The sequence below is a fragment of the Lissotriton helveticus genome, chromosome 7 (assembly GCF_964261635.1).
Source record: "Lissotriton helveticus chromosome 7, aLisHel1.1, whole genome shotgun sequence".
Lineage (NCBI taxonomy): Eukaryota > Metazoa > Chordata > Amphibia > Caudata > Salamandridae > Lissotriton > Lissotriton helveticus.
In genome coordinates, this window is record NC_136068.1 from 719,813,246 (window position 1) to 719,827,760 (window position 14,515).

General features: G+C 41.4%; 1 protein-coding gene across 2 annotated transcripts in view; it reads right to left on the reverse strand.

The window, feature by feature from the left end:
- Window positions 1-1,276: 1,276 nt before the first annotated feature.
- The window catches only part of SH3RF2 (SH3 domain containing ring finger 2), a 222,133-nt gene continuing 208,894 nt past the window's right edge, over window positions 1,277-14,515 (reverse strand). For both annotated transcript variants that reach the window (XM_078653050.1, XM_078653049.1), the window contains exons 10-11: window positions 10,915-11,213; window positions 1,277-5,506 (exon numbers count right to left, since the gene is read on the reverse strand). In XM_078653050.1, coding sequence (XP_078509176.1) covers window positions 10,917-11,213 — 297 coding nt within the window. In that variant the 3' untranslated portion in view covers window positions 1,277-5,506; window positions 10,915-10,916. The remainder of the gene's footprint in view (window positions 5,507-10,914; window positions 11,214-14,515) is intronic.

Sequence of the window (14,515 nt, forward strand, 5' to 3'; positions counted from 1 at the left end):
ACCGTCCTGAGTCAAACACCATTTCATTTAGACACTTTACAAAGCACTATTATTATATATTTCTATTACTCTTCTAGAGTTATATTCTTCTGATTGTTTCATACTTATCTCCCCACCCTATGACCCTTCCAGATTTCCTCCATGTCCAAGCCATCTTTGAAAGTCCGGATGAGGGACCGTTCTTGCTGGCGTTTACTTTGACCAGGACTATTGGCCGCTACACTCGCCACCTGAAGTATGGGATACTGAGAGATATTATCCATTACATTGCACCCTTATATTGGATGTGGAGGACTCGGGCCTACACTTTGGGCCATTATTGCGAATAAATGATTTTGGACGATTGTGGGACACTACAGAACTTACAAGCCCACTATCCTTAATGTTAGCGATCTTAGGATTGCTGCTATTTTGGTTTGATCTTGGAGCACATTGACTCACGTATACAGACTGATCGGACCGGGATTCAAATAGTTAAGCCCTGACGAAGTTCCAGCTATGGAACGAAACGCGTTGGCTGTTGTCCAATTTTTAACTTTAACTACAATAAAAGATATTTTGGATACACTTGGAGCTCACTGACTTTGTTCTGGTGCACCTTCCCTCTTATACAAACAGGCCACGGGGAGGTATTTATATTGCATTGTGTTAGAAGTACACTAGTGAATGTAAAGTGAACGCAGCAGTGTTGAGGCATTTTGGGCGCTTTGTGAAGCTCACAAGCCACAGCTCCAGAAAAAGAGACAGGTTGTAGACAGAGTCAAACGCCATTCCATTTCAACACTTTACAAAACACTATTAGTTCATATTTCTACTACTCTTCTAGAGTTATATTCTTCAGATTTTTTCATACCTATCTCCCCACCCTATGACACTTCAAGTTTTTCTCCCTGTCAAGCCATCATTCTCCCCTTTGACGCCTTTCAATCGATCAGTCTTCCAATTGCTCTCTGTTCTGCCTTCCCCACCAGCTTACCACAAATACCCTGCAAGCATCAATCCCTCACACCTACCCTCCTTTACTTCCATTCCTCCCCCTTACTCGAGGTTCCTTTCCTGTTTTCTCACTCGTTCCAGTAGTGCAATAAGCTCTAAAAAGTGGCCAAAGACCAGTTTGTTGGCGCTTCACAAAGGACCCCAAATATAAAAGTAAATGAAAAAATAATAAAAAAATTATACGAGGGACATGGAGAGACTGACTGGATAAAAGGACGGTGGTTTAATGTGTTAGGGTTATTAATATTCATACAGAAAATAACGACATAACACAAAGCAGAACATTTTTATGAGTGCTTGGCGCGTTTATTAGGGACTGTAAGTTTCTGGGTATCGTTAAATATAATTATCAAATCTTTCAAGAACAAAAAGGTGTGATAATGGCACTCTTTATCCTCCATTAATCGGGCACGGATTTCATTACAGCAGCATGTAGATGTACTTCAGTCACTCTGCACTACACCCCCACACACACTTAAAAGCATTCCCAAAGCTCTGTGCCACCAAAAATAAAGTAAATAAATACTCCAATCATTCAATTCTTTTGTTACCTAGTACATGAATGTTACGACGGATTTTGTTTGTTAATCTTATAATATAAATGAAAATATATTTTTACAATTGTACACAACATTTTATCTACAAACAAGACGCAAAGGACGTGCATTTTTTACATGCTTCTTGCTTTTCTATCATATCCGAGTTTGCACATAAGTAACTCACATCTAAGTTGGCCAATGATGAATTTGAGTTACGTTGACATACTCTTCTACAGTGAACAGAGTTAATTTGTTAAAACGCCTCCTACGAAAACAAATCAAAAACTGGAAAATGTAAAAAAAAAACACACCTGAAGAATCTGTAAAAAGGCCGAGGCACCACCAATGTCATTCCTCGACAGAGGACCTCTCTATTAAATTGTGAGAGTCCACAAACTGCCCCTACAAACATTTTAGAAGCCAACCACAGAAATGTTCTGGGCCAGCCATTAGCCAGATAGGAGCTGAGCTCGTTGCCGAATAAAAACCTCTTGCCAAAGAACACGTCTCTCATAATGCTGGAGCAAAGAATCATCTGGACATTAGTGTTGTGGCCTTTGAGAAAAGGTGCATTCTGATTGGGTAATGCATGTCTATTGCGCCTAGCATAATTATTATAAGCTGTATTTAACATTATTCTCCCACTTTTTGGCATGTGGTTGTACTTTTCTTTAGTAAACAATTTACACAGTGATGCTGGAACAAGTTGTCCGGTTGTCTTGTTTAGTGCAACAACAAAAAAAAGAAAAAAACATTTACGGATGAATTGGGAATACGAGTGTCCTGGTATTTCTTGCCACACAACAACCTGTACAATGCAGATGGGAATATGCTTGGAAAATGCACTGGAAGTGGTGAAAAACAAGTGGCAAACGGTGCGGTACTTTCTTCCTCGTGCTATACCTCATTCTAGATGTCGAAAGAAGAGTTCACCTGGTTGGTACAGGTGCAGTCATTCCACACAGTATCTGTGATATCAGGTGCACTGTTACTGCGCCTTGTTACCAGTCACTTGGCATCAGGCCCATTAAATGACCCATCTAGCCCCCTTGTCAACCTTACTAAATCAGTTATAGCTTATCACAGATTGATCACAAGTCACAAGGCTAAGAAACACTTGTACAATTTTTGCATGACAACTTCGGTTGCTGAACACTACTGATGAAACCAGCGAAAGGGGTAAGCTTGTGACTGCAACACGTCTACTCAGGTATCATGATGATAAATCAAAGAAGCATCAAATAAAAGTATGTGGTAGCACCGAAGGGATGACCCAACAATCACTAGGGGCCTAGGGTAGTCAAGCAAATGAATAGACAGTGGTTCGTAATACATACGTACAACAATAGTTTTAACCAAATTGCCATTTAATGAAAAGATAACAAAATAATAAAATTAGTGCTAGGGGTAAACTTCCTTGGTGCTCTCTTCAGTTTGATTTGCTTGTGATCAATGTACGTATCATATAATCAAGAGAAGCACGGCTCGTTTAATTATGATACAGAGTTTTATCGGTTCCAAGACACGTCACCAATGTTTCGATCCGTTTCCAAAATATGGGATCATCATCAGGACTCCAAGAATAAGGAGCCAAAGAGATAGTTCAGGGTAGATTCAGAGGCCCTCAATGGGTGACTGGTGGAGGGCAAGATGGCCTGGGAAGCTGTAATCGGGAGCTTAGGACGGATGTAGCAGGTAACAATGCTTGTATAAAGATGCACATCGGCCATTTTGAGAAAAAACGAATGTGACTCGACAGGTGCTGTGGGACCTTAGAAGTCCAAAAGTTGTTAGGCAGAAAGAAACTGCTGTGTGAAGCTCCTGCAGGAATTAGCCTGCTTGGAGCTGCAAAGAAGGAGCTTGCAGGATTTTGCAGTCAGAACGGAGCAGCGTGAAAGCAAAAATGTTGTCTGTGTATAGCTGCTAGCATCAATTAGGGACCACTGTTTATTCATTTACTTAAATAAAAGTACAGCACTGTATATTTATGGACCACATTAATAACAGGTTTGCACTGGACCACCTATTGACAAACCAATCCAGAACAGTTAAATATCTCTCTTGTGCTTCTATAATTGACCTTGCCCACAGGTTATCAACTATTTACTGTCAAGGTTGTGTACAATGTTGGGTTCAGTCAATTTCATTGACATCAGATCACCCCCTGCTTGCAAGATTTGGGACATAGAATTCCAAAACCATCTGGACAGCAATTGCCTTTTCGTTGACTTTCTTGCAGGTTCCAGTCCTTGCAACAGCTGGGACACTGTGCTGAAAGTAGGAGATCAATGAACAATTCTCTTTTCTTCTTGTGGACCAGTGCAGTAAATCACAAGACCCCACAGTACAATCTAAACCAATGTTGATGTCTACTGGTGAAACCATGCAGCATTAAATGAAAACACATGAGATCAATGGGTGGCCCTCAAATTCTAATCTCTTTTGCCTGTTGCTTTTTTCTACAAACTCATTTGCCCTAACATATTCCCTTAGAAGTCTATGGAGGCACATTTTTTTTTTAGCAATGAAAACTAGTCTTTTTTTTAGGGAGACCTAGGTGTGTTTTGGCACTTTAAAATGAAACGGCAGAAACAATTCAGAGGTAAAAAAAACTTTGCGCTCGACTAGCTGCAGGAAAAATGAAGTCATTGATCCCCAGCATAATAAACAACTACTGTCTACCTTTAACAAGTTGACGACTGCAGATAATGTCTCACACAGATGTTTTAATAGGTAAACCAGAAAACTATTCTAGTATCCCCATTCAATTTCATTCACAGAGGAGAACACTATCTAGTCAAGGTGACAAACTCTGAACAACCTACTATTGACCTTTCATAACTTGTCTAACTACCTTAAATTCCGAAACTGTTTGAAAACCTATCCATTTGTAAACTAGGATTATTAACCTTTCCCAGGAACAGCTATGAGTGTTAGCCTCTTCAAGTAGTGCGGTCTGTAGTGTACAGAAAATCAGTCTCTCAGTCGCTTGCTAACTCACTTTGGCTTTCAGTGATCCACTTTGTTTGTAGACGTGATTGGGAACAATATCTACATCAGTTGCAAAATACTAATAAATAGGCACTGGTAACAATGAGATTGTGACAATTGCGGCTATGAAGATCTTTATCAATTCCAATCTGTATAAGACAAACAAGCCATCCTAGGCAGATAGGGAAGTATTTTGCTTCTTCTGTCCTTGTTTGTAGGCGTCCATTTGAAAAATATAAAAAATATGATAATAGTGCAAAGCTCGAGCCTAGCCTGGCCTTTGAGTGGCACCAGCCTATTGGGAAGTCCTGTTTTGTCCATAACGGCCCATTCTGTCTCTGTCTTTCCCCATGAAAACACTGCTTTGAAAACAAATCATTTTAAGCACTCCAGCCCAATAGAACTTTGCAGATAAAGTTATCGCAGTCATCATTCTGATAGCACTGTTTCTTGCAGACGGAGATGCACTTTGTCCGTAGCACAACATTCACTGACAAGGTCCGTGTGGGACCTGAGTCCCACAACAACTGAATGAATGAATGATGGGTGTGTTTCCAGGAATCATAGCCTACATGATGACTCTGTCAGGTGGTCATGATCAGGCACGTTGGAAGTTCTTGCTGATGTTCTTACTGTAAAGGCCAAGTAACGCCAAATCCTTGAGTTTGCGCCCACCTGTAGGTTGACTAGTTCGAAACACAAGTCTATAAACGTGCATGAAGTACAACACTGTATGATTTATCAGTGCTGAGTGGATAATGTCCGCGTGTCTTTCAGATCAAGTAGCAGGGATGATGACATGATTTCTCCCAACATGGCCAGGAAGCTGTAGGGATCGTTGTTGTGTTTCAGTGGTCCCCGCCATCTCCTTCTGGAACTGTCAGTGTTATATAATTAGATGAAACACTGGCTCTCTGCTCAAAAACGATGCTGTCACTTCCAGCATATCCACTCGGTCCGCCATATTTAATGTTCTGTCCCTGCAGAAACAAAGACCACATACAATCTCATGTACATTTATTGGTGTGCAAAATGAATCTGACGTACCTTAATTCAACATGCAGCATGTGTCATGACATTTGGCAAACCCTGTAGATCAGGGCTCTCTAACCTTTTCTGTTACAAAAGCTACTTATCTTCTATGAAAATCATACCAAGCAACTAATATGTGTGACCACCCCATCCAAGACTGTCACCAGTGATAACATCCTTGCATCAGGTTGGGTTGGCAGCAGTAAAGTACAAAAAAGTATTATTAATTTGGACTGCCTTTATATGGGGAATTCATAACAGCCATAGCTGCAATTCCACTGATACTAGATGGTATTTTGAGTAGTAGGTCTCTCCAATGCCAGGTCATTTATCACTAAAATAAAAGCTTCAAATACATTTTGTAAGTCCACCTATTTTTCTCCAAACATCAGTGTATGAGTTCTGAAAATACACACATTTCTGTCTCAAATAAGCGCTTTTCCAGAGGATGCAGTGGATGAACTGCGCATTATATGTATTTATTCGACAAGGGCTGGGGTATTATGGAAAAGAAAGAGCACCCAGATCTTCAAAGAGATGCGCTCACAACAAATGTATAGGTAACTTGCTGCAGGCCTCAGGCTACTGCAGCAATATTCGGGTAACAGTTTGAGAACCATTCTTACAGGATGATGTTTATCTGAATTCTGATGCATGTACATAATTACTCAAAAAGTGACCCAGTGCACTGATATTACCTGATTTTATATGTTTGCTTAATCCAGCTCTCTAATAGTGTGACTGCTTTTGGGTTCAGTGTACCTACCACTGGGAGTTTGTCTTAGTTCATGACTCAGGGGACACATGAGGAGCACATCTGGGTGCTAACTTATTTCAGTGTGAGAACAAGAAGGGGTGCAGGATGGTAACAGGACAAAGATTGCTGACAGGGAAGGACAGGACTTGATATTGACCTTCAGAAGTTCTGGGAGTTGGATGGTGAGGTGGAATGTACACAAAGGGAGTGGAGGGCAGTGTTATCATAGCTGGGAAGGAGGGAAAGGGACTTCAACTAAGTTTTCACAAGGTCTGCAAAGTGTTTTACCTGCATTTTACTTTTGCACTTGACCAAGACTGTGGGCCCGATTCACAGAATGAACTTAAGACTAAATCCTAAACTTACTACTATTTGGTATTCACAGAATGCACTTACTACTTTTCGGGATTCACAGAGTGAACTTACTACTTTCGGGATTCACAAAATAAACTTACTACTTTCGGTATTCACAGAATAGATTTAAGACTACTAACTCTAAGTCCGAAATCGGGGAGTAAATTACGGCCCGGAGGCGGAGCTTCCGGCTTGGGGGTGGAGCTTGCGGCACAGAGGCGGAGCTTCCGGCCCAGAGGCGGAGCTTCCGGCCCGGAGGCGGAGCTTGCGGCCCAGAATTGGAGATTTCAGCATGGCAAAAATCCCCACCTCCAAGCCGGAAGCTCCGCCTCCAAGCCGCAAGCTCCGCCTCTGGACCGGAAGCTCCGCCTCTGGACCGGAAGCTCCGCCTCCGGGCCGGAATTTACCAATATTCATCTAGATTACCATGGTCTTTTTTTAATGTTACCACATAAGTCGAAAGCCTCTTGGACTTCTTGTAAGTTCTTTGCAGTCTCCGTCATTTGAGAAGAATGGCACTATTTATTGGTGGTTTCACTGCCACCACACTCATTTCTCTAGTTCTTTTCAATACTCCTTCTCAAAGCATGCCTCAACGCCATCTCCCTCTGGTTTTGGAACACTCTCATCCTCTCGTGCACATAAGTGGCATAATACAATTGGCTTAAAAACAAAATTACCCTTTACATACATCCAAAAATATTTTGAAACACCCAGTATCGATGGTTTTAATGCTACAATTCTGAGAACCGTTTAGACTTTTGATCTGTTTTTTTTATTGTAAATAGTCTTATACACATAGTACTCGCCAACTGTATCTTTCAGGTCACTTGTATATGATTAATATTCAGTACACTAAAGCCCTAAGCTGTGTAATCTGCGCCATAAGGAACCATTAAAATAAATAATTGAATAAATAAATATATCTGTATGCCATTAGTACTAAGAGTCCCTTTGCCCTGAACAGTATGGCATGTGCACCATATAAAACCGCTAAAGATAAAGAATAAATGAATATGTTAATTCCTACATTTTCTATGGGTGGAGTGTAATCATGAGGACGAGTGCTTTAAAGCCAGTCTCCCTAGTCGATCATTCAAGTGAAGACAGACACTTGTCTCTCCCTACTTAGAGAACTCACTTGGGCTAATCTATATATAAGTGAAGAAAATGGCGACTCAACTGACCAGCCAGGTGAGTTGACCGGCAGGTTCTCATAGTTCTGGTTTGCGACTTATATTATACTGAGTTGAGAGCTGGATAACTTGTGAAATCACAGCATAGTATAGCATCTCACTAGCAAAGTGACAAACAACTAAACTCACAACTTTGAGCAGACCGGTACTGTACCTGCGCTGTATCAATATGTAGCCCCTAGTACCAAAAAGACGTGCTTTAGCACCAGTAGGCACAATCTAATGGAACTGTGTGTGTTAAATACAGCCCCCCTCTCCCCCCCCCATAGAGGTAGCTGGATCCACTACATAGCTGTCCTTTGCTAGGAGTGCTCCATATTGCCCATTGTTGTATGCAAGGCAGATTGAAGTTTTCATATGTAGCCCAACCTTCATCAGAAGTAGTATGTGGTAGCTAGATAGGGAATGTGAACAGGGAACTGAACTGGCCAAGTGTCCAATTAAGCTGGAATACACATTTTTGCTGGTGCCCCTAGATGGCTTTTAGTTCCTAGAGATACTGTTCAAGCACCCAGTGTTTGTGGATAAGGTAAAGGGGCACTTGCATGTTCAAGACATTTAGCACATTTTTAGAATGAGCAGTGAAATGATTTTTGGGATGTGATCATGTGCTGTATTACCTGGATGACTTCCTATCAGCGGGCAGATGGCTCAGGAGAGGAGAATGGGAACGTTTGTTAAAGAACGCTAAGGCATTAGTGGATGAATATGGGAAGCCATTGGCATGAGAAAATAGACTAATCAGTAACATTACCTTTCATTGGAAGCGAACTAGATTCGAGGTCCAAAGACTCTAAAATACCATTAGAAAAACCAACAACACTGAAGGGATTGATGAATGAGGTGAAAGTGAGGGACATCTGTAAATTAGGAATATACAACAAGGCCAGGTCACCTGAATTTGCAGGCACAGCCATCTCCTGCTAATGCCAATAGTCGGGGTTCAGGAAAACACGACAGACTATGTGGTTGGTGAAGAGAATCAGTACGGGATTTGATGGCTAGGAAACATCACCTGATGGATATAATATATTCTCCAGGTGGCTAAGAAGATCTTTATGTATGTGAAAGCAAGAGGTTCAGCTTGGTCGGGGCAAAAAAGTGTGGAAGAGTGGCTTGTCATAAGCAGACTAGTAGCATATTATTACTATTTTAAGGATTTCATCACCGCGGCTTTAGCTCTAGGACTGCTGGGTAAAGGTGCGATGAACCACTGCCTCATTCTCACGCTCAATGAGGCCGTGGTGAACACAAAAATCAGGATAAACACAAATGACCACTGGGTATTGAGACTAGACGCTGGTAATGTCTTTGAATTAGAACATAATGCTACAACTTGGGCTAGAGAATTGTATGGCTGGCGCTCAGTCTTTTCCATAGTGCTTGAGACTCCATGAATTGGCTCATAAAGTAAAGAACCAGGAAAGATTTGTCCCAGCAAACAACTGGAGGGAAGTGGGATGAGGTGGTACTGAGGATTCCATACCATGATCCCTGCAAAGTCACTTCAAGAGGCACGAGCAGAATGAATTCTCAGTGGGATGAGAGAAGGCAACACATCTGAAAAGGGACTAAAGGGCATAGGGGAGAAGGTTTGATGCAGAGGGATTCGTGATGGAGATTGCTCTGGGAAAGATGGCCCTAGCGACCACCGGCAAAAAGTTATAGGGTTGATATTCTACAAAAAATATTTCTGGGGGAAGTGCCATCGAGGATGAGTTCAGCAAAAGTGGAAGGAATACAAATAAAAGGAGCATCATGATTCCCATTCTTAGAGTCATCCTGTCCCAGGTAGAAGTCAGGAATGATTTTGTTCCTGTCTATGTCAAGGAATATTGAAGTGGTTGGCTCCAAAAGGATTTGTGGCATTAATGGAGGAGGCATTGGTATTCAGAAGAAGGCTATGTGGATCGGGAACAACAAAATGCACCAAAACGGAAAAGAGTTGTATGTAGAAATGGCAGGCGGTGTGCTACACACATTTTCATGGTCATCTGGATGGAAGAAATATGTGGGTGAAAGTGGTGCAAGTGAGGGAAGGTTTTACAGGCATTAAGATGGCAGACATGAGACTGACAGAGTGAGGTAATTGAAAAAAGGCAGGGACATGGAGGTTGACAGATTCAGGGACTATGTGAGGCCATAGTGGAAATCTCAGGAGGTGAAGGTGAGCTGCTTCTATCTTGTTTATGAAATATGGCCATGCATACTAGTGTGATGGATGCATGGATTTCTGGCCATCGATTCTAAAGTGTGATGGTGTCTATGATGGCAAAAACAGCTAAGGATGTTGCCTCGGAGTTCACTGGGGGGGGACTTGTGTGCAGTGATGCACTTGAGTCTGCCTTAGGTATGAAGCGGACTCATGTGTTCCCTAAATGTATGAAAATAGAGAGGAAAAGACCTTTCAAATACTGTTGCAATACACCTGTGGAGAATGACCTCACACTCCCAGGTCATGTTCTAGGATGGGTGGCCTTTGCAACCTGTCTAACTGCTCCATGTCTCTTCTGTCCACCCCTCTGGCTACATCTTGTGTAGGTAAACTTGGTAGCCTGCTGTCCTATTCCTCCTATGTGACATCTAATCTTCCAGGCCATATTCTTAGATCGATGGTCTTCACAGCCCAACAAGCCATTCATTTCTCCCTCTCAAGCACCCTGAGGGGCATCGTTGATGGTTTGACAAATCTGGCGTCCTCGCGACCTGTTCCTTCTTTTGCCACCTGACAACATTCTTAGGTTGCTGGCCTTGATTGCATTTCATCTTGCCCTTCATAGACTCACTCAGAGCACATATTACTCCCCCATCTATGTGCCTCTCTCCACAGTGCATATTTGTCCTCAGAGGGTGGATTCCTGCTTGCCACCCACTCCCCGTGGCGCGTTTTGCTCCACTCCTCCTTACAGCCCAATATATGTTGTTCCCCTTCATCGTGCATTGCCCACTCTCCTCAGCGTAATGCAAAAAACATTACAACTATACTAAACTATTGCCTTTGCCTTTTTTGAAACTTCAAAGGGAAATATCAGTAGGTTGGATGCACTACCATCAGTTTTCGCTGAAGCCTATCTTGCTGGAAAAGTTGAGTTGAGCAGGAGGGTCCGATAGGTCCAACGACAAGGTCCTCGTAGAGTGCGATCGCTTGCTCTCCATCTGGTGCACAGGTGCTGAGTTAGCTCGTTGGTGATAAATGGTGGTAATTTCAGGACCTGGCGAGGTCTCTTGCTTAGGTGACTCTGCTGTTCCCGGCTCAGATCTGCTGCTTTCGTTGATAGGCGAAGAAAGTGAGCTCAGGCGCTTGGATTGCGGAGGGCTGAAGTTCTGAAATCTCACCGTCTTTACTTGCTGCCATAGAAAAACAAATCAGTGTTAATACATAGCAGGTGAAAGCTCATGAAGCATTTTCAAATCAACATTGCTGTGAGATTGGCAGCTCATATCTATGAGAGGTCTGTAGAGGTTCAAATTTCCCCATGATGTGACTGGCAGCCATGGCAAGCCTTATCAGTTGAGCAAAAATGGCTATTGTTTTACATTGTACTTCTTCCTGAAATGGCACTCTTTTCTCCAGGTTACAGAAACTATATATAAATACAAAGAAAATATATTCAGTAATACTTGTTATTTACAACACTTACAAACAGCAAACCCTGTAATATTAAGGATTATATAAATACAATGTTAAATTATTGAAATTAGGAGCAAATAAACAATCTTCTCTCTACTGCAGAAATATAGGGATCACATGTTTCAAATGAATGCAGCATCGTTGAAAATGAATTTGATCTAAAACGCAATGCATTAAGTCTAAAAAGAATGCAACATAAACAACTCTGATAACTCGGCTCTATGGGCTATTGCATATAGTAGTGAGATCAAAGTGCAGTCATATACCTGGCACGGCTGGCCCAGCCTTTCTTCCTTCAAAAGCTGATAAAATCAGCAATGCTGAGTAACAATAGCACCTAGGACAAGATTATGAGTGGGGTCTTGTTATGAAAAGCGTTTTGTTATCATAAGGCAAGTAATGATACTTGGGAGTGGTTGACCAGGACTTTTCTGTTATTCATATTTCATGGGAGTTCACTGGCCGAAACCTAAAAAATGCATGAGGGATTGTATCTATAGTTAACAGACTTCACTGTAAAAAATCTAATTCAATCCAATAATGTAGACAGACACTCAAAATACCTATTCTCACAAGAAATTAACCAATATTTTCACTTGTTGTAATATGCCCTTGTTTGACAATCCACAAGTCCCGTTTTCGGTTTGTAAATGTGTGGTGCATATTGTATTCTATTCTTACTTCAAGGGCTTTGTGTCAGCCTCCTCCAGTACTTAACTTATTTTGATCTGGAACCTTCAGCCATTTGCTTAAAACATTGGCAATCATATCTTGAATCAGCCTACAGAAGTATTTTGGGAAACATCTTTTACATCGCGGTGATTACACTGCGATGCATTTAGAATGCTGCCATTACAATGCAAGTGTTACATCGACAGGCACTGGAGGGCGCTATAACCGAAGGAGTAGTAAGATTTACTATTCCAACACTTCCCTACTGTACGTAGACTGGTGTTGGAATAGTAAATCTTACTACTCCTAAGTCCAGCGCCCTCCAGCGCAAGTCGTTGTAACGACTTGCGTTGTAAAAACTGCGATGTTACTTACCGCAATCATTTTGATCGCATTGTAACATCACATATTCAGTATTTTAGGCTCACCCTTTTTCTATTGGCTTGTTGGTTGAGTCCTTCTATCTTCAATGGAAAGCATGTGGGACTATTTTACATCTGGAATCATTTAGCTGGTAGTCCGGTAGTTCTGGGGAGCTGAATCGTCTGAAATATGGATACTCCTGAAAAGAAAGTAAACACTCTTGTTTCCTGGAGTATCCATTTTCTCTCGTCTTTATCTACGCTCAGTCCCCAGTGCTGCTGGGCAAACGTGTCCCCACTGCTACGGGGCAAACAAGCATTGAAAAAGGTTCAATGTTTGCTTTGCATGTACACACCCGATCTGCATGCCATAGAAAGTTAGAACTATTGTCTTTGCCAATGCTTGTTAGTTGTAAGAGAACAGCAGGACTTCTCATCTATGAAATAATATTTATTCTATTTATTCTATTTTAATGTTGATTCCAAGTTTACACTGGAAAATGGAAGGGCCAGCATTGGGGCATCCACCCATTTATTCAAAGATGGGAAAATAGCAGAAATCATATGTATGAGACCTAGTTTCTCGAATATTCTCTTTTCTGGGTAAAGTTTGGTTTACACTTACACGTTTGTTTTCTGCAGCTGGGCAATGTTTTGCTTTCAACTTTCTTTTTGCTAATAAAGTTATTACGATTCATCTAAATAATAGGCTATCGTTCCCTTGCCTCTTAACATATTCATACATATCTATCTCTCCGAGTTCATTTATCTGCAGAAATATTTTATCAGAAAAATTATACAGACCAGGGCAAATTTCAGGCATGAATGATCCATTTGTCTGTGAAGCCCCACATCGAGGCTGCTTGGACCTTCACCAGCTTGTGCATGCAATATGAGAATGGAAATTGAACATGACCTATTCAAAAGGGCACTTGTAGGTACGAAGATCATTGTATTGATGGAAATTGCACAGCTCGAGCCAAAGTGCCTGGAGGAGGTTAGCAAGACTGAGGCAACCTCCTGTGGAAGCAGATTCCTTATTCCACTGATATTGCGTGAACATTAAACGAGATAATTTCACATCCTTCTGTCCTTATGTACATGAATGGAGGTTCTTCAGCCTACTTACATCAGCCACATGGGCTGAAAAACCCTATGCATGTCCAAATACATGTGCATGGAGAGCTGGACAGCGCAGCATTTACATTTCTCACAAAACATGCAAATACAGGAACTGTGTGCTGTGGAGCACTAGGAACTTTGTGCTGTGGAGCATTAGCCGCGCTTCTGCAATGCTTCATTTTTAGGTCGAAGTCTAGCAGACAGCTTTGCTGTCTGGTTGAGAAAAGACTTGAGAAAAGGCTTAATGTGGGCATTCTGAAAGCTTCCCTGGGAGTGCATTTCGTTATTGCTTACCATTGGCTTTGTAACTCACATTTTCTGGCTTTCTATTTGCTGGCTTTATTTGTTTTAGGCTGTCCAGCATGTCTTCATCCCTCATGAAGAACAAAGCTTGTTCACCATCACTCCCTTCAACAAGTCCTCGCTTTCTGTATACAGGTCTTTAAATGTTGTTCTTATCTTATCACAAATTTTGTTCTTATCTTGTCACATTTGCTGTGCATTCGAAGACAGAGGTCAAACGTCAGGCTCTGCCTTCCAAAGGAACTTGTTGTTTACTTTTCTTTCTCTGACTTAAAAGTGAGAGGATTTATGTGACAACCTTGTGGGTACTGGGAAAGAAAAGGTTTTTTTTGAAGGACACATCAAAATTTAAATGTCTGTAAATAAAATGTGCAAATATTTCAGAACATATCAGAATAAGGAAAAGACAAATGAAGCACATTTTTTGTAATTCAGAAGTGTGGTGGAAACAAACATTTTAATAGAATCAAAACAAATCAGAACATGCCATTTCCACACATAATCGTTTGTGCGCTGTATAGTTTTATCAGTAAAACTGTATGTGCAAACGTAATGGTCAT